The 20,433-nt window shown below is 48.4% G+C and overlaps 3 protein-coding genes across 3 annotated transcripts; all 3 read right to left on the minus strand.

Annotated features, from left to right (window-relative positions):
* Positions 1-614: 614 nt before the first annotated feature.
* LOC119101765 (mitochondrial cardiolipin hydrolase-like) lies at positions 615-1,050 on the minus strand. Its single transcript, XM_037225183.1, has one exon. The coding sequence runs from the start codon at positions 880-882 to the stop codon at positions 628-630; it is 255 nt and encodes an 84-aa protein (XP_037081078.1). The 5' UTR covers positions 883-1,050; the 3' UTR covers positions 615-627.
* An 83-nt stretch (positions 1,051-1,133) lies between these two features.
* LOC119101077 (cytosolic iron-sulfur assembly component 2A-like) lies at positions 1,134-6,832 on the minus strand. Its single transcript, XM_037224331.1, is given in 5 exon segments — positions 1,134-1,349; positions 2,500-2,578; positions 2,580-2,767; positions 4,602-4,687; positions 6,747-6,832. Coding segments are annotated over 4 exon segments (432 nt in total). The 5' UTR covers positions 4,669-4,687; positions 6,747-6,832; the 3' UTR covers positions 1,134-1,251.
* Positions 6,833-15,005: 8,173 nt separating this feature from the next.
* Positions 15,006-19,724, minus strand: LOC119101792 (cAMP-regulated phosphoprotein 19). The gene is made up of 4 exons (XM_037225217.1): positions 19,642-19,724; positions 17,898-17,983; positions 16,170-16,277; positions 15,006-15,631 (listed from the first exon to the last, which is right to left on the minus strand). The coding sequence occupies exons 2-4, from the start codon at positions 17,976-17,978 to the stop codon at positions 15,452-15,454; spliced, it is 369 nt and encodes a 122-aa protein (XP_037081112.1). The 5' UTR covers positions 17,979-17,983; positions 19,642-19,724; the 3' UTR covers positions 15,006-15,451.
* Positions 19,725-20,433: the final 709 nt, after the last annotated feature.

A 20,433-nucleotide genomic window follows, 5' to 3' on the forward strand; every position in this document is an offset into this window, starting at 1 on the left:
AACCGGACTAAACGCGCTATCACGTGCAGCTGCAACGGCACCCAACCGCTGGAAAGGGCACAAACAGATACATGGGACGGACCGCCCCAACGACGTTTTTCTGGGTTACTGTCGAGATCGCTTTTGTTCGGTTGTGAAAGCTTGCACGCCCCGGAATTGTGGAGACCCAGGTAAGTTGTAGCTGACGTATCAATGAAAATCAGCAGATAGTTCGGGGATACTTCTGTATGTTTGGCATCGTCGCATCGTGGTGTTATATTGTCTTGCTTTGTCGCAATGACGCTGCTACGAGACGTCCGCTGACAGCACCCAAAGCCCCTGGCGAGCGCGGCACGGCACGGCAGCGAGCGCGGCACGGCACGGCAGCGAGCGCGGCACGGCACGGCAGCGAGCGCGGCACGCGCCCACTGATCACCGTAATTCCGAAACAGAGGTGAAAGCCCATCAAAATGCAGCTTTCCGCCGCTTTCTGTCAAGCCGGCGCTGCAGAGATTACTGGAGCTGCCATCTGTTTGTTGGTGCTCCGAGCACGGACGCCGAGCCCGATTACCTCTGACCCGCCCATGCGAGCGGTCTGTAAGAAAACCAGTCAGCAAACTGAATAACTCCATTTATTGACTTAGCCGATCACTTCTCCTTCATCGCCCACAGCTTGTGGAACTCGCCGACGAACGGCCGCACCAGCTGCGGGTTGTTGGTGATGATGACGTCCTCGTTGTTGCCGAGCGCCGCCTGTCGGGTCCAGTTAAACGACCCACACACCAGCACCTCGTCGTCCACCACGGCGAACTTGTGGTGCATGAGGAACGGCTTGGGCTTGACGAACACGGGAACGCCGATGCGCCGCAGCTGCTGCAGCTGGCTACCGGTACACGTCGACATCTCCTCGTCCAGAATGACTCGGACGCGCACGCCACGGCGGCTGGCGGTGGCCACAGCGGCCGCCAGCTCCGGACAGCTGAGCACGAACACGCAGACGTCGAGCGAGCGTCGCGCGGCGCGTAGCCGGCGCAGCACGCACTCGAGCCGGCGCTCGTCGCCCGGCGCTGGGTCGCCGGGCGGCGCGTCCCGCTCGCAGGCGACGCGGCCGTCGGCGGCGCCGCCGGGAAGAACAGCACCTCGTGGAACAGCGCCGCCGGGGGGCGGCGCAGCAGGCGGCGCGCGGCGGCTGCCAGCAGGCAGGCGACCGCCAGTGTGGTGCAGCCGCCCAGCACCAGGCCTCGGTAGCCGTCCATGGCCGGCCGGGCCGCGCTACTCCGGGTCGCGAATGCAGCGGCGCACCGTGCTCAGCAGACCGGGGTTCTCCATGGCGGCCGCCACCCGCTCCTTGTCGTTGATCTGCTTGCTCACTGGCGGGCGGACGTGAGGACGGGCGTCAGCGGCGGCCGTGGCGGCGGGGTGGGGCGGCCGGAGGGCAGCCCGTCGCCGCACCATGTCACATCACACCAGACGGAGCCGACGCCCGGGACACCCGCCGCCTGGCAGCACACCACACCCCCCGGGCCGGAGCTTTATCACGGGAAACATACACCATGCCACTAGCTCCAACGGTTCGCAGCCCACGAAAAGAAGTTTCGTTTACTGGTGTTTTAGGGTGCACTGACTGTAATAAAACGACCTGCTTGCTCACGCCGCACGAGTGGTAAACATTTCAGACACATATTGAGCGTTTTGTCCGTATCCAAAGCTCACTGCGTAGCATGGTGACAAGATGCACCTCATTTGAGGATTTCAGCAACACCATCCTGGCTCTACATAACGCTCACCATGCTGACCGAACATGCCATCATGTACAAAATGGGCTGATTGCAATGATGGAAAAGTCCGTCCCGATATACTAGTTGGTAAGAGCGTCTGCCTCCCGATTCACTCATCCGTGGCCGGATGGACTCGATTCGATTCGATTCGACTCGATTCGACTCGACTCGACTCGACTCGACTCGACTCGACTCGACTCGACTCGACTCGACTCGACTCGACTTCGACTCTTTGCTCTCGATTTTTCGAGTCGCTATTTGCCATCGAAACGAATAACCTGCGATCAGTGGCAGCGATCGCGTTGGAGTTCATTTGACGTCAGAGGGCAGGGCAGACCGTGCCGAGCATTGCGGCAAGTTAAACTTTCGGCTTCAAATTCTGCTGTTGACCTGGGATTGCACGAACGTATGCACGGGGTCAGGGCTCACACATGTACCACTTAGCATGAGCTCTGATCTCAGAAGCCCATCCATTCAAACGGTTCGATTATTTTGTGCAACTGATGCACAGCGATAATAACCCTGCAATGGGTTACACATCTTCCAAAACCCAGTAGCCGACTAGCTTACCAACACAAAACCGGGTCGCAAAAGCACAAGTTAATGGCACTCTGGATGAAACGCAAGTGCGCCAAACACGATACCAGGGAAGCTGAAAGCCGTGCATAAGACCTCAGCGACGAGCAATCACTTCAAACCCGGTCCACTCCCCGTCAGCACCCCAGCTGGGCCCCGCACTGACCTTCGCCACTGGTCTGGTGTGAGCCCTCCTTGATGACGACGTCCAGCTTGTGCTCGAAGTCGAGGTTCTCCTGCAGGCGGCACGCGCACGCACAGGCCAATCAGCGTAGCCAAACTGCAGTGCGGCACCGTCGGCGTGAGTTGCACGCGCACGTAGTAGGCGCTCCCCACGCCCGGGAACCGGCTGACGGCCACGTCGTCCTCGCTGACCACGCGCAGGTCCTCCAGGCTGGCGCTCTTCTCAGGGTCCTCAATGCACCGGATCAGGTCTGGCGGCGAGGCGGCGACACTGTACACGACACCGTACGGGCAAGGGGCCGTCCATCAATTACGGCAGCGCACGCACTTTTGGCAATTTACAGCCTAGGTTCCTCCCCCCCCCCCCCTGGCCACACAACGATCACGGTGGACGATATCCCTTCCCCTGGTTGCGCCCGGCTAAGCGTAACGTCCCGACAAGGCAAGACACGTTTTGTCCCTGATATTGAGCTAGAGATGTGAACAAATAACGGGAGCGTTAACTACCACGATAGGAACAAAACGGCGCCCGCCTTCAAGGTTTCTATTTGTTCAGGAGGATTTCGGCATCATTTGCATTCGCATTTGAACAGCATTAGCATCATTTGGTGACACTATACGGCACGACATGAGTAATGCACGGTGGAGATCGACTGGGCCAGGTAGGCGAGGCACTGACACTGCACACGGCGCGGTAGGGTGCGAGGCGGTGGACATGGCGTGGCCAACTCGGTCCGCCTCGATGGGTTGAAGTCAATGTGGCGTACAGATTTACGGTTGGAAGTGCGTTCGATTTTTGAAAAAAAGTGCGTTAAAGCGTAGAAACACCCGTTCGCCATCCATAACTCAGCATGCGTGCACAGCTAAGATAGGTCATTTGTGATCGCTTCTTCACGACCAAGCCCAGTCACCGGTTAATGTATCATCATGATTCACGTGCTTTATTTTCGACTGTCAATCCTACCGTCACGTCCATGTTTCGGTGATCAGGGATGCCGAGTCCAGCATGAGCTGGCACTGCAGCAAGTTTTTCTACTGCCAGCGGAGAGAAAAACGAAGTCTGGAAAAGTTCTATCACAGGAATTTATCATCATGTTTAAGCTCACGTGCCCATAAAGACGCTGTCAGGAGTGGAAGAGTTACATTTCTACGCCTCAGTAACGCAATTTCTCATTCTTGGCTCATTCACCCTCTTGTCGCCGTACCATCAGGCGTTAGTCAGAAGACATGTCTGGCAGGCCAAACAACCGATTTGGGTGCCGCCCAGCTGCGTTCCTGGGCGGCACAACCTGGGCGGGGGGGGGGGGGCAAGACCATTCGAAAAGAGAACCGTAGCTGCCAACGGCGGGAAAGCCATCTGATCTTCACATTGCGAATGTTTTCTATAAGCATAAGAGCCAATCTGACTTAATGATTTCAACGGCAAATTCTCCTTCTCCTGAATGAGACGTCCAGCCTGTGCGTGTGGTGACAATGCCTCCGTGCAGCGCCACCTATAGCGCGGTCATGCCTGTCTAGCCCCACGTCGGCGCGTCAGTGGCGGACAGCCGTTCCGATCGTCGTGCCCGGACCGGGCAGACCACCCGGCCCTGGGAGTCCCCGACCCACCGCACAAGGCACACAGGGCCATTGGTCACCGCGCCCGTCCGCTGTGCGGTGCGCTGCCCACGCTCGCAGCGGCCGGGCTCGGCGCAGAAGAGCCCAGCCATGCGAGAGGCGCGTCTGGGGCAGTCCGGTGGTCAGGTCGACCAGCCTGCCAGTTGATGCGCCATGCAGAGAGGTGGATCCGGGGGTTAAAACCGAAGCACACGTCCCCGCGTTCTCGATGCATCACAACAGACTGGCTCACCTCACAGCAAAGAGGTGATCTGTTCTGTGCCACTGCTAGCGTCGAACCGCGCGCCCCTGAGGCACTCACAGCATTGCATCCAGGGATAACTTCAGCATTTATTGGGTGCATCAGGTCACCAAAATGTCACATCATGTATCTTTTCACAAATTTGGATAAGTATCACACAGTATTACACTCAACATCCAGGGATATATTGATCAATGATATGTTGCACCACTGCATGGAGCACTTACCATACACCTGTTCCACCTTATCTTGACAATCGTGATCTGCTTCCTTTGCTGTCTCCACTAAAGACATTCCTCATCACCCAAAGTGTCTGCAAAGACATGAGAAACAAAATAAATACATAGTAGATCATCACTGACATTGGGGGTTGATGCCCTCAGCCGCTGAGGTCATGTGCATTGCCTGCCTTTCATCCTGGTGGGACATTTTGAGGCACTGAGCCTGATACCCCTGGTTTCCCAAACAATACAGTGGTCAATGCAAGCATGTTAACCACTATGCTATTACCACTTTTCACTGCAGATCATGTATGTATGGGAAACTGCCAGCACTTGAACTGCCACATGGACACCAAATGTGATCAGAAATCACTTCACTGCTTTACTGAGGACTGCTTTCAAGCTTTGAGGGTGTTTGAGAACACAAAACATGCCCCACTATACCCCAAAAAGTGACAGTCATGCTTAATTGCTTATTATGGTTGAAAACCAAAATATATCTTAACAGCATTCATGGGCATTCCTTGGCCCGGAGTATTTCAATGTTGGCCATGTAAGCTTACAAAATACCCGATAAAAAAATTCAGACCAAAAGACAATAATTTTCTGACTAACAAAAAGTGCCCCAGAAATGCAAATAACATGGCATGCTTTGTTTCCTATTTTAACAAAAAATTAGACCATGGTAGAGCCAATTGCTATCAGCATTCCAGATAAAATCCATGGGAATGCACAATTTGCATGGTCAGGGAAAAAGGGTATGCACATTTCACACACCAATAGATAGACACAACATGCAATTGCTTTTGATAGCTGTAAACAGTACTACATGATGGACAAATTATTAGAGTAAATAAAAACCACACTGTGCATCACTTTAAGTATTAGCACAGTGTGGTGACTCTTATCACACAAACATGGCAAATGTCTATTTATGGCATCATTCTCACCACTGTGATATAGAAATTTGACATTAAACCATTTTGACCATTTAGAACTGCTAAAATATGTCAATTGAAATTGCTACACCAAATTCATGCTTCTTGGCAAAACCTTGCATCTGAGAAAATATGTCAGAACAGCAAAGGGGATCTGTGTGCTGAGCATTTTGATTTCTGAGGTCAGCAATGGTCTAACATTCTTTACCAAAGAACTCAATTTGCAGATTTCTTGGCTTATTACAACCAGGCAAATTTCAGTCCTTTGAACTCATCATAATTACAGACTTACCAGGGCACCTAGTCAATCTGTCATGCAAAATGAAATCAACCATACCATCATATCTTGCAGCACATCATGCCTTACTATGGCAATGCAAAATGTAACAAATTGAATTCTGTATATACAGATTATTACAAATTTACCAATTAATTGTGTGCACACAGATATACAGTGAACTGCCCCATACATGAATGAGCAGATCTCATTCTGTATGTAGGGCCTCTGCCCCCCCCCCTCCCCCTCAGTGCAATGCAGTTCAGCTTTAAAGGGATTGCACACATCAAAGATCACATTGTGATAAATATCCACAGTGCTGAGCTGCATGAATTCCAAATGTTTTTCTTTGTACTGTGCAAGCAAGACAATTTTGTCACAATGGAATCTGCATCATATCACTGCCCACAACAAAGCCAAACATTGTCAGGAGTATTATTGTTTTAAATGTAATAGGGTTAAGCTACTTACAAGTGTACACATGTTTTTGCTTGTTTAAGCCAAAAGCTAAAACTCCGAAACATTCATGGCATGCCAATACACTCATTAAAGCAATGAGAGATGGGAGAGGCATAAAATATGTCATGCCTGTTTACCTAACTTGATAAAGTTCACCAAGGTGGCAAAAGGGTTTACTCACTTTCAGTCAAACCCACACTCACGCAATATCAGGCTTTTGGCCAGCCTAAAACTCCGCACACAATAGCACCCAAGCAAACCACCCGATAACAATACACAGGATAGCCTATTATACGACAATGGCACATCCACACCATAGCCTTGTACACACCCTACACACTAGTTAGACAACATTGACCCGTCCCCGATGCTTGCACCGGTTTTGACCTCGAAGACCCTCGCTGACGGTACTACACCACCTCGTAGTGTTAACAGCGAAATATGTCGCTTGGCGATCGTCTGCCATACCATGCGCACCCACTCATGTTCGAAGCACTGGTATTCTGGGCTATCAAAGATACCAAACAAATACACAATCAGCAGTGCGCAATATGACGCATTCCACCTTTCAGCTCAGCGACGGCCCGAGGACGTAGACATTTCATGCGCACATGTTTCAAAACAGTCAGCTGCTGCGAGCGGTCTTGAACACTTAATTTGCAAGCCAACCGCATAGCAATTTTGGTAGTCTCGGCTCACGGCCGAGGTACACGGGGGATTATCGCAACACCTAATGCTCGTAACCACTAATGTATGATAACGCCTAATGTTCGAAACAGCTAATGTATCACAATTACTAATGTGTCATAACCACAATGCAGGGGCGGATCCAAGATTTCGTCAAGGGGGAGGGGCACGCAACGTTGTGGGGCCCCCTGGAGTTTGAGGTCCCTCCAAAAAACATTCTTGCATTTTGTTCACTACATTATGAGACAAATCGTATGCATCATATACATATAATGTATATATATATATATAGTATTCAAAATTTGTTAAGAACGTGATGCACTAGTATAATCGATGTCACACACTCAATAGCCAATGGAAATGACTCATGCGACGGCGGCGGCATGTAGAATTACGTTCGGCAATTACGCGTAAAAGTTCATCGGCGCGTATTCGACTGCTGCTCTAAGACGAAGGCACCAAGGCCAATAGGGACCCTGAGCGATCATGGGTGCCGCAGGAGGCCAGCAAAATGGCTCCCGTCAACGAGTCAAGTCCTCAGAGCAAGCAACAAAAAAAGCAAGACCAACGTGGTGAGTCCATAAAGGATCGGTAGTGTCTCAGCAGGCCAACATATAAAACCTCGGCCATAGCACAGGGCCCTCCGAGCAAAGGGAAAATATCCAAGACCGTAAATTAACACCCCTGTGCAATCAAGAGAGCACGGGCAGGTTAACAACACGAGCCTCGATAGGAGTAAAAGTCCTCAGCAAATGAGACCAAAAGGAGAAACCTCTCGATCAAAGTAGAGGACACTTGAGCATCGAGTGTCTCCGTGCCTTAACTTATAAGAGCCCTAGCAACAGCACAAGGCCCTCCAAGCAAGTGGAGAGAACCCGAGATCTATATGAAGAGCCCCTGAGCAACTCAATGTACCCCGGCATATGGGACCCCAGAAAAAGTGCACAAAGCCTTTTGGGCGAATGGGAAGAATCCGTGGAGGAAACCTGATCGTTCAACAGTGCTCAGGCATGGAGGCAGATAGCGTCCCAACAGCACATTGGGCCCTACCAGACAAGCAAAGAGATCAAGGGCAGCGTGACAAGCTGCTTAGCAATCGGACTGACCCAGCAAGCGGACATATAGGGTCAGGCAATCAACAGCGTAATGCCTCTAGACAGCGTAATGAGCCCCAAAATTTCCTCCAAGCAACACTTCCTCAATCAGCGAAGAATGAACTTTGTTTGCTTATGAACCATTTACTTTTGCTCACAATGGTTCTTGGTCGTCTGCAGACCCAAAGGCATCCAACTTTGTTGTGTTTTTGTTGTAAAAAACTGCCTCCGTGCGGCCGGTTAAGGGCCCATTCGGTGTCTTTAGGCCCCCTCAGCATGGTCCATGGGGCATGGTCCTGTGCCTCCCCCCCCCCCTCTCCCCGACCCCCCCCCCCTGCATCCGCCATCGGCCCGAGCAGGTCAGGAAATGGGATCCCCATGAACATCGGGTCATCCATTCAAATAAGACATACTCACGACGCAATGTGCGGGGCTCTGAACGATCGAGTGCGTCCGAGCAGGTTAACACATAGGGCCCCCGTCAAGAGCGTAGGGCCCTCCATTCAAATAGGAAGTACCTAAGACCCAATGAAGAGGGCCCCCGAATGTTCGAGTGTGCCCGAGCAGGTTAACAACTAGGGCTCCCAACAAGAGGGTTGGGAACAAGAGGAACAAGAGGGAACACCAAAAACCCAATAGAGCCCCCGAACAATCCGGTGTAGCCGAGGAGGCGAACAGTGGGGTCTCTGACAAGAGCGTAGGGCGCCATTCAAATAGCACGCGCTCAATGTCCAATGCAGTGTCCCCGAACGATCGAATGTGCCCCAGCGGGTTATCAGACAGCCCCCCCCCCCCCCCCCCAAAAAAGAGCGTAGGGCCTCCATTAAAAAAGAAGTACCCGAGGCCCGGAGTGGAGAGAATTGGAAACACCCCAGACCAATGTAGGGGCCCATGAACGCATCGCAAGTGTGTCTGTAGGTTAACCGAGGCTCACGTAAAGGGCCCTGGGCAACCGAGAATGCCCCGGCAGGTTAATACATGGGACCCCGGCTTTAACTCACAGAGCCTTTCTGGTGAATGGAAAGAATCCGCGGAAGGGCCCGTGATTGCCTAGAGTGCCCTGGCACGCTAACAGGAAGGGCATCAACAACAGCGCAGGGCCCTCCGAGCGAATGCGAAAAGATGAAGGGCGACGTGGAATGCTCCTTGATGATCGAAACGATCCTGCACGTGGGCATATAGGTCCCCCGAAAACAGCATGGCGCCCCTAGACAGTGTAATGTGAATTAAAATTTCCAGTTCACAGCTTTTCCAATCACTGAATAATTCTCTGGACCTCTCATAGGCCCTTCGCTTTCGCTTACAACTGTTCTTGATGGCCTTGAAGTCCCGAGATACCCAGCTTCATTGCGTTTTGTGTTAAAAAAACTGCACCTGTTCGGCCCACTACGGGTCCCCTCAGAGCCAATGGGCCCCTTCGGGGCCCCAAGGTGGGTCATGGCCCCGTGCCCCCTCTTCTGGATCCGCCCCTGCTCTAATGTATCGTAACCCCTAATGCATCATAACCCCTAATGTTCACAACTCCTAACGTATCAGGGTATTGTTTCATGAAAGCTTGATGATTTTTGCTACCTTAAATACCCAGTGTGATAAGTATCAAACGTGCGGAAGATTACACATTTTATGTGTTCATAATGCATTTGAGCATCAAACATTTGAGAAGATAAACACATAATGCGTTTATATTGATACCATTACATGTCAGTATATTTTCATTGCAACTCATTTTGTAACGTTTCAATTTAGTTCAGTATTTGTTGATTCTTCTTTTATTCCAAATGAATTGGGAATAGTAATCCCGGAGATTAGAAGTAAGGTAGTGGTGTTCTTCATAGAGAGCACATCAAGCGAATGCAAAAAGTTAAAGAACAATTTCTATGTTTTAAAGACAAGTTGCAGAGCGATGTAAATCATGTTGGCAGACACGTGTTTTGGGTCGTGTTTTACATCAGAACCAATGACTGTCATGTTGCTGTGACACACTGATAAAAGCCAACTTCATCATTCGTAGTCCCCCAGACCTAACATTGGTTTTGCTTCTAGAAACCTAATTTCTGTAATAACACGCTGAATTTTGGAGCTATTGCGAGACCTTCGCCGTTGCTGGAAAAGCCGGTGGAAGTTGTTTATTTCATATAAGCTATCTGTGGATGCCGAAAGTGCAGTGGCAAACGCATCTGTATTAACCCCTGCGCATCTGAGAAATAATCAGTAAGGGTTTGAATCCCCACGGTGCCCGCCCTTCCTGCCAGGTTGTGAGGTACGTGACGCCTTATCGCCTCAGCAGCTGGGTGAATCGTAAAGCCCCAGTGGCGATGGCAATGGCCTAAAATATATTTAAATGTGTTTACAGGTGTGATAATTTTGTTTCAAGTCAAAGTTGTAACTGTACGATTTTGGTAAATTTCCAACTTTTACACAGCTTTAACTCTACTCTCCAACTTTTGTCAACGCCCAACTTTGCTAACCTATGGCTTAATATGTTGCGAATGAAACGACGATTGACAAGCAGTGCTGAGCAGCCCGGCCAGATATGCGTTAATGGCGTGCCGACAAGCAGCAATCGAAGCAATTTTTTTAAAAAGTCGTTTGCCTCTTCTGGTTTAGCTTCATACATTGTTGCTTGTTGATTAACTCGACTTTGAAAGAGGATTATCACTTGGGGTTCATTGTACCTGATGGGTGCGAGCAATGTCTACGTTATGCAGGAAACACGAGACGTTAAATCGGGTCATATAGTAATGTCGAATGGAAGGTAAAGAGATCGCCAGGAATGTGATAAGCTTGTTGTGCCTACATTTTATGTTTGATATAATAACGAAGTGTATGATATTGTTGCTCATCGTTTTCTATATCCTGTCACACTTCATTTCCCTAAAATACGCGACTAAAAACCACTAAACGTCGGAGCCCCATAGACTTATTTAGATTTTAAGCACTTTAAATGTAACATTTGGAACACGTGTTTCTGTAATTAATCGTCTAATTTTGACAACATTAAAAAAAACTTCCACCATTTTAGAAAAGAAAACAAAAAAGTAAGCTCCTCTTGTAATCTAGCAATTTTGTACAAGTTTCGTTACGCTTCATTTGATCACTAAAATCGGCCTGTTTGGTAATAAGCAAGCCTGCCCTGATTAGCCCAGCTAATTCGACCCCACCTAGCTTGAAACGATGACGTGCCAATTACTTTTCACAACCGACTTCTTGGATCCCTTCAAAATTTGCGGCAAATGATTGACAGTAAGTGGAAGCCAACGCATCATTCTAGATGCATACCATATTTTTGTATCAAATGATAAGGTATTATTAAGCTCATAACTCCGCTTCGTTACAAGATTGAATGACGCAAACGACTTCAATTAAAGGACAATGTAAAACGCTATATTTTGTAGGAAACCTGACTGGAAATGTTACGTGACTCGCTTCATGATCTTCAAACAACATACAGAACGTGTTTAACTACCTCCTACATTTCTGACTAATGTCAGAATGTCAAAACCACCACAACAAAACACGTGAGTTTATTGTCGTGCTTTACGTTTTGCCACACTTCACGTCTTGCCACAACTCATACCCCTAACATGGTGAGTTAACTTCCAGAAATATGGATCTGATCACCTCACTCGGTTTTTAAGCAGCCCATTCGTTTCATCCTCGATTTCAAATGCCCCTTTATGTCGCTTCCGGTAAAGCTATGGTCGTGAACTTTACCAAGGTACTAGTTCTGTGCAGTACGAACAGTTCCGAGACCGAAATTAGCAAGCTGATGTGATGTCTTATCTCCGTTCAAGGTCATGTGATAACTTATCTCCGTAGGTTACTGTAAAGACGAAGTGTTGAACCTTAATTCAGATAGCACTGGAAGAATACTAGTGAACGGATTTCTCGTGGTAGAACGTAGAAAATGCGAGGCGTGAAAAGGAGTCTGAACGTTTAAAGCTTTTGAAATAATTCAACCTTGGACCGAGCTACAGCCAAAAGACTGACTTACGCGTAGCGCTAAGAGAAAATGCCTGTTTCGTGTTATACATTTGTAACAAAGCCTCGCGGTTGGTCACCGGCGCTCCGATATGACCATTGTTGATTGCAATGTACTCGGCGATGTACTCGGCGATGTACTCGGCGATGTACTCGGCAATGAGAGCGGCGTGACTGCTCCTAGATAATTGCAAGCGTCAGACATGCACTGTGATCTATATCGTGAAGCTGGGACCCCGCAACGCAATAAGATAAGCTTTTTAACATAAGGAATCTCATAGGTACTTTCGGTGGTGCTCGTTTGCCACCATCGTTGATACGATGCTATCTCACGTACGCCGCAGACAGGGGAGGGGGAAGGGAAGCAGGCGCGTGGCCCCTTCGGTCCCTCGGGACCCAGAAGGTCCCTCGGGATTGACAATCAATGGCCCGATTATAGGGCTCGAAGGACCGAAGGGCCGGCCGGGCCTCCAGTACGAAGGGCCGGGCTCTCTAATGTCAATCAGGGCCTCTGGCAATGATAGGGGGCCCCTGTGATAATAAAGTCCTTCACTTCGGTCCAGATCACCAACAATCGTCCCTTTGTCGGACTGAGGCCAATTTTCCAAGCATGGACAATGTCTGGGTCCGCGAATGACACTGAGAAGACCTAGCAAGTCGCATTGGCCGGGGTTCCCGTCTTGGACAGGGTGTCCCCTGACCACAGTGCGTACATGATAGGAGATGCCGTGCCGCTCGAGTCGGCCAGAGGCCTATTTGGTGCCCATCACAGCCAACCACAGGCGTTCTCCGTTGGCTCGGCCCCTCTGAGGGCGGCAGAACATTGGCAGCAGTGAAAGGGTTCATAATGAGTCAATAAGACAGTCGAAGGGCCCCGATTCTCACAGGAGGCCTCAGTAACGAACGGCAGCCCACCGCCTCGTTTCGACCAGTGACTCGTGGAAAGGAACTGGGTTTCCTGTGCAAATTATTGGACCCTCTGTGCCCGTAAATGATCCTTTTGCGCCAGTGAGAGCCACTGCATCGATCCGGCTGCAGCAGCTCCAGTCAGAAGACAGCCTGCGTCGAGGAGGGGACCGATAAACAATACGCTCCCTGAGGGCCTCCAAATAGACCAGGGGGCCAGTCCCCATGCCGCGAGATGGCAGCTAGGGAATACCTTGGGCTGGAATGGAAAGGTTCTCTAGCCACTGACCAGGAAAGGTAACGCCCCCCCCCCCCCCCCTCCCTGGTGTGCTGCCATCTACTAGTGCAGTGTAGTGTACCATGCACCAGTATATCTAGCAGTCTTCCACTTAAAAGTATACCAATAGTTATAGGTGAGCTTGGTTCAGCATATTTGATGCTTACTTCAGAATCTTCAAAAGTGCAACATTCAATTTAAAGGTACTGAAAGTTTCAGGCCACGCCCTCTCATACTTCCCCGCCATCACAGAACATGCCAAATGTGGGCGAGAGGCCGCTTCAGCAACTGGCTCCGAAAAGTTAGAGGCGTTACAGCCCCAGCAAATCCACAACACCTGAAGCGCCACAACCCCTGCGCTTCGTCCTCAGTCGTAACTCTGTGGACTTCAGACACTGCCGTCAGGCAGTTGCCGGTAGGTGGTGCCCGCCTCCCATTCAAACGGTTAAGGCCGAACCTCAACGGACGGAAGGAGGTAGAATATCACGACTTAACGAGAGCAAAACAGATATCATATGGCTTTGGACGTGCTGCAACGTTCGGCCTATTTCATACGGAATCGGTGATCGCCGCGCCCGTTTCCACCTGGGGCGGTGCGATCCTCTGCAAGAAAAGACGAGTTCAGCCCTCTTAAACACCTTGGGACCACCAAGCATTGCTTCGCAATTAAAAGTGCACAAAATTGCCGGCCTGGTACGATTGCTAAGTCTGTTTTCCATATAACTGTTTCGAATACGCGGTTTCACGAACGAACTATATTTCTGGCTGTGACTTGTCACTGGAGGTTGTGTGCCATAAGGTAGCGTTTCCATGATACCAGCGTCTTAGTCCACAGCGTGTCGAGCATGGACGAAGCAAAAAAATGATAATTCGGTTGCTGGGATTTGGCGGTGTCAGTGTTGCATTATTGTAATTGACATCGAAGGCATCAATAATGCAATGTACCAAGTATTGTTTTGTACTATCGTATGTGTACCGTGGCATTCCTTCAATCGTGTAGGGTCTGAGCCACTTTCCGCACCGTCAGTCTTTCCGAAGCCACACGCGGTCGACTTCGGCTTCGGGTTCGTGTCACTTTTCACAGCTGGCCTTGGTTCCGGCCTCCAGCATCGTTTCAATGACGGCCGCGGCTTTGGATTCGCGCGATCTTTCAATTGCTGGCTTCAGCTTTGCGATTGTGGTGTTTTCACTGCAGTAGCGACTTTGCTCCGCAAAAAATATTTTTTTCGCCCTGCATCCCCATATATCACACCACACAAGCCAGTCATTATCAGGACTAGCTAAAAGCAGGCGACAAACGAACAACTAGTTAAATTGTTGTGTACTGTTAACACACAAAACTAGAACGACAATCATAAAACCCTTTCGTCCGTAATGCCCCACCCTGTCTCGGCCACGCACCAGAAAACTGACGCTACTAAAACCTAATCCTTTTAGGTTTTAACAGACCTCCTGCTGGCGATTTTGATCTGTTTCGGCTTCGGCTTCGCGTTTCCTGACTTTGCACCCGCTGACGTTAGCCCCGGTTTCAAGGACGCAGTGTTCGAAGCTAGTGGCTTCGGACGCGGCACATTTCAGAAATATGAAGACGCCGACATAAGACTGCACTTCGCAGTTCCAAACTTCACAGCAACGAGTCTCGTCTTCGACTTTCACTTTATAATTGTCTTAGCTCCGAGTTCAGCTTCGATGCCAGTGTCAAAATGCCAAATCTTCGTCCAGACGCCCCTTTGCTAGCAAGCTCCATAGCAAAATCAAATGACTTGGTAGGTCCAGCCCTCTGAGCCTAAGGTAGTCACTTTAAGCGCTGACCATTACAACACACATAAGCGTTGCGGACTAAACCGGGTCCACATATTTCACCGACGCGGATGGAACAGTTATTTATTTCACCGAAGTTGCCAACATCACAATGGACTTAGGGGCCAAATCACGTAAGAATCCCTTTGACAGAGTGCAAGCAAGGGCGGAAAATCTCCAGCGTATCAGCCATTTTCTACAGTCGGCTAGGAGAGCGCGGCACCGAGCTCAACACACGCGGAGAGACACCTTTCATTGACCAGTCGTACACGGTATACAGAAAAGTCGGCGGGCGACGCGGCGGCGACAGTCGGCACGGAGCGCGCGGCAGCTGCAGTCTCTCGGTCCGTGCGGCGAACTCTGGCACCGCTCACGGCGCGTGGCGCGCCTCACTGCCGCACCGGGCGCCGCCGGCGGCCACGCGGCGCGCCGCGCCCCTAGGTCAGCGGCGTCTTACTGTTCTGCACAAGCGACGTTTTGCGGGCGGGCAGCGACTCGGGCGTGGGGATGGTCTCGCCGGTGGGGGGCGTGACCCGCAACTGGGCGCCGCCGCGCATCTTGCTCAGAGGGCCGCGCTGCTTCGCCATCTGGTAGTCGCCCGAGTCGAAGTACTTCTGCTGCAGGGGTGCGGGAATTGGCACGCGGATGTCAGTGCTAGACAGACGCACTCAGTAACGAAAGGCTTGGCGGCTTTCGAATTTCTAGGACTGCCGAACACGTGGCAGTGAATGGATCGACGGTGGGTTCTCTGTGAGCGTGAAGCTTTCAAGCTCTTCTCTCGGAACCATGAGATATTCTCGGACATCGACTGATGATGGTGAGCGAAAATGAGTCATTAAATCGTGCCCAAGAGGCTGCTCGCTATGCCGCCGCCATCAAAGCGAGCAATGTGATAGAAAATAAACACATGTCAGGCGCGTAAATCTTCGGCTTCAGTAAATTAACGAGTGTCGTTTTTTAGTGTACGAGATACCCCTATGCCACATTTGAGAGCAAAAATGATGCCACCTATGAAAAACAACCCTCAAACATTGAATATCTCAAAAGAGCAGATCAAAAACGAAATTACTTTAAAGAAATGCTGACCCACTATAAAATATGTTCAACATGAGTGTCACCAACACGGCACACACAGCCCAGAAGCTCACTACCTACCCCTTTCTGCAAACGCTTCTGCAGGAATGCTGAGTGACCAGCCATTGGCCGGCCGACATTGGGGTACTTGGCTTTGAGTTTGGCTTCCTCCGCGAGCAACGGGTTCACCTGAAAGAAATCCTTGTGATAGTGCTTACACAATAACTTCATTATTATGCTTGCAACTTCAATAACTGCAATTGTCTTTCTGAAACACATGCCCAGACGAATAACGTTATGAAACCTGAAACATGCGTGTTCCGGGTTTCATAACGTTATTCGTCTGGGCATTACACACAACCAGGAAGACCATTTCATTTGTCGTGGGCGGTAAGCAGTCATAATGCTGCTGCCCCATAAACGCCAAGCTCCCACCACCAACATGTAGCCTTTTCCAACTGTCTTTCCGCCTAAGCTTTCAGCCTCTTTCTACGCGATACCCGCGACCTGGACATGGTGGCATTTAGCCCGCCCCGAACCTGATAAACCCATGCACAAATCGGATGGCAAGTGGTCTCCAACGAGGCAGTGTTCTACTGTACCTGCAAACAAGTTCGGCACAAAACCTTTAACATGGGTGACATCTATCAGAATGAAGGTAATTTTCGGCCAACGCAGCTCATGACGTATTTCATCAGTGTGGACATTCTGCACAGGTTTTGGACGAGAAAGCAATCGCTCATTTTGATACTGACACAGAATAACAATGGATGAAACTACCTTTAGGCATTACCACTTCACACTTCTGGGACAACATTATGATTCCCTCACAGCCACCTCAACAGTCTGTGTACATAACAGGCATGAAAACCAGTGACTTGTATACATGGTGTGGCATGCATCATCAATGATAATTTGCACACCTCTCCAAATTACATTCTACTTCAACAGACACTGCACTGAAACCCAGATTAAGAAACCATCAATTAAGTTGGGCATGGTGCCTGGGGGCATGTGTACAAGGGGCAGTTATGGATAGTTTGTAATACTGCTCTGTTTCAAACAGTTCAGAAACTGTACACAGAAAACCTGGACTGACTGCATCCTGCACAGGAATAGGGCAAAACAATGTTACAGTGCAAAGCCCTGCAGCAGTAATCTGGCTCTGGGATTGCTTACATTTTGAAAGCATCTGTCTGGACTGTTCTCAATATTCATAATGCAAGCACAGGAGTCTTTTCTCTTGGAACCTGTCAATTTGTTCATAAGGGGGCTTTTATAAGACAAGGGATATAATGTGGCAAACAGCCATTATGTCAACACACATATGCAATATAATTATGATTGCTACACCCAGAAGGTGTAGCCTTGATTCCTACCTATAATAGTAATAACAATTTTGGGGGTCCAGCAACACATTTAGCATCCCTGATTGAACCTCAAGACTTTTTGCACATAGCCATGAGGCAGTTGAGCTATACCAGACTGAGCTGCTCTTGTGGTTGGTTTCTGTATAAAGTGGCTTCAACCTTTTTTGTCTGCACTGGGTCTGTCTGTATTCAGAAGGCTACATGTTGTGTATAACATTTGTCATGACTGAAGTTGGGAGCCTAGTACACAAAAGGTTTGTGAGCCTGGTAGAATGTTGGTGCCTACTGGATAGTGGCCAAATTCCAAACTTGACACAATGAAATAGGTTGCCAGAAAAATGGCCATGTCCATGACCATGTCCTATAAATGTCATGTTTATCTATCACCTGAAACAGCAACATGAAAATGCCATAGAGTACTAAGTATAAGATGCAATACCTCAGGTTTTTTGAAGTCATCACTTGCTTCTTCTGCATCTTCTGGAATGTTAGCAGTGTCTTTCTCTTCTGAGGATGACATTTTGGCTGAAAAAATGGAAGAAAGTTATGGTGAGTGCTTTCAAACACATATTGTACATTATAAGGCATGGTTGACAGCATGATCTATGTTGGTAGTTGGGTACTTGTGATCCTTGTTAAAGGTGATGTAAGATTTTGTTGAATAAAGCCAAAGCACGAGTACTGCATGTGCATAAAAGGCTCGATGACGATGATATGGCCAGATGCTTGCTGTTGCTGCATGGATGCTTGGCTTCCTAGCATGGCATGGTCTACTAAACATGAATTTCATCTTGCTGTGAACAGGACAGGGTGAAAGGTGAAGGCAGAGAGATATATATGAAAGATAATAAGCATTAAAGTGGTTTGTCATTCCCTTTTCTCAATATAGAAACCAAGGATGTGAAATGCACCCCTGTTCAGCAGACTGGTTTTATGGTAGCCTGGCACACACAATAAATTATCTGATAAGTACTGAAGTTGTATGAAGTAATAGAATGACATGTTCTGTTTCATGGCACTAAAAGCAGCCTAACCTCCCATTATACTACTGTCTTATGTTCTATCAAAACTGAATGGCAGGTTTGGTAAAGTTTCAAAGAAATTAACTGACTAGCATTAGTCACCAACTTTGGTCACCCAACATACCAACCAACATAAGTCAACCAACATAAGTCACCAACTTATAAAGAACAAATCCCTCCTAGTACCTATGTATTCACACATATCCTTGAAATTCACTTTTGTGCAAATAGCAGGCAAGCTTATGTGATTAAAAGATAGCTATAGGAACACATTCAAATACTTTTAACAGCATGCCATGCAATTATATCATATGTTTCTAATGGAATAGAGCATGATTATACACAATGAGCTAAAGCCTGTAGCTACAGCCAAATTGGATCTACCACAGAAATCCTGAAGCAAGCATGCTGAGACAAAACAATGTGTGGTTTTACACACACAATTTATCCAAAATATCAAATATTTCAAACATTCCAATTACCTGTTTTGCAAGGCTTTAGACAATGTAACAACACAAACAAAACATCCACAGAAATAATAACATATAAGCACCCATATAAATGGTGCAGGTATGGGTTATAGAAAACCTTAAGGTTTACATCTGATCCTCTCAAATACTTATGATTATAGCAATGCCACACAGAATGCCTCAAGATAAAAATAAACTTTAAAAAATTGGGACATTTGTACATAGCAACACTAATACCGATAACAATACAAGAATAATCGCATGCAATAGTGCTATAAAGTAAAATCTAGACACTACATATTGTCAACCTCGTGCACTACACCGGAAAGTTTATGACATGTCGGTGTGTACTGTGCAAAACCCAGCCACGTTAAGTGAACAGCATAAACACTTGTTCCCATAAAGTTTGAAGGCATTGAGGCAGCCTGCCAGAGCAGATAGAGTATTCATCACAAAATCAACCCTATCATTGTCCACCTATTCCCCCCCTCTGCAGAGGTCGAAAGAAAGTCAAGACGGAGAAGGCAAACTAAGCGCACTGTTTACCATTCAATGAAATCAGCAGGAACCTGCAAAACCAAGGACAATGATACCAAAGTGCACATAAGCAGTGCAATCATAAATACACATACGACATAAATCCTACACAAATCTTGCTGGTTTACTGTCATTACACCATCCAACACTTTACCTGCAAGCGAAACCGCACCAACGTCCCGATCTCAGCGAAATAGCACAGTTACTGAGGGTCACTCAATTGAGCTATGCTTGAGGTTCAGCTATATACCGAAATAATCAAAACTCGATCAGGAAGACTGGAAACTTCTAATACCATCAGCCTTTCAGATGCGATAACAGGCACAAAAAACACAAGATATTTTATGGCATAAAGTGTTACTTTTTAACCACACAAATAACCATTCGTGCGATTTTGCATGCATGAAAACCAGCCGCAGCTCCCCTCCTGAGATCTCAGAAACCAAGGAGCTAGAAACACCAAAGTCACGGGGCGTGTTCGCATGTGAGCAAGCTCACTTGGGTCAAAGTTTGAGGTTTCCAGGCCATGAATTTCGGGTCAGATAAGGTTAAATGAGCTCAAACCCCAAGTTCATGTCCAAAGTGGTCCCAAACCTGGTCTCATGTTCTAGGCAAGAGGTCACATGTTCATGTAAGATTAGTGACCTTGTTTGACCCTTTGAAAGTCATGGTGACCCAAATCGTGCAAAACTTCTGTAAGTTTTGCATTTGAATAAGCGACAAAAATTGTGCTAGGCAGTAGTAGTATAACGATTAATAAAAGGAATATAGCACAGTTCTGATATCAATACATTCGAATTGAGCACCAGAAACTACCAGTCCCAGCAAACCTTAGAGTAATAAATCAGGTTGTTTTACCTTGGTCTGACTTTTATACATGACCCTAGACTAATGGAATTTGTTAACTTAATTGTTGTGTTGCCTAAGAAAGTATTTCAGAGATACA

The sequence above is a fragment of the Pollicipes pollicipes genome, unplaced genomic scaffold, assembly GCF_011947565.3.
Source record: "Pollicipes pollicipes isolate AB1234 unplaced genomic scaffold, Ppol_2.1 Scaffold_4881;HRSCAF=5763_pilon_pilon_pilon, whole genome shotgun sequence".
Lineage (NCBI taxonomy): Eukaryota > Metazoa > Arthropoda > Thecostraca > Pollicipedomorpha > Pollicipedidae > Pollicipes > Pollicipes pollicipes.

Bases quoted from the DNA above. Each gene is read 5' to 3' on its own strand.
- LOC119101765 (XM_037225183.1), bottom strand. From the start codon at position 882: ATGTCGACGTGTACCGGTAGCCAGCTGCAGCAGCTGCGGCGCATCGGC.
- LOC119101792 (XM_037225217.1), bottom strand. From the start codon at position 17,978: ATGTCATCCTCAGAAGAGAAAGACACTGCTAACATTCCAGAAGATGCA. The intron at 16,278-17,897 runs GTATTGCATCTT...GATTTCTTTCAG, and splicing joins ATGACTTCAAAAAACCTGAG to GTGAACCCGTTGCTCGCGGA. The intron at 15,632-16,169 runs GTAGGTAGTGAG...GCACCCCTGCAG, and splicing joins AGAAGCGTTTGCAGAAAGGG to CAGAAGTACTTCGACTCGGG.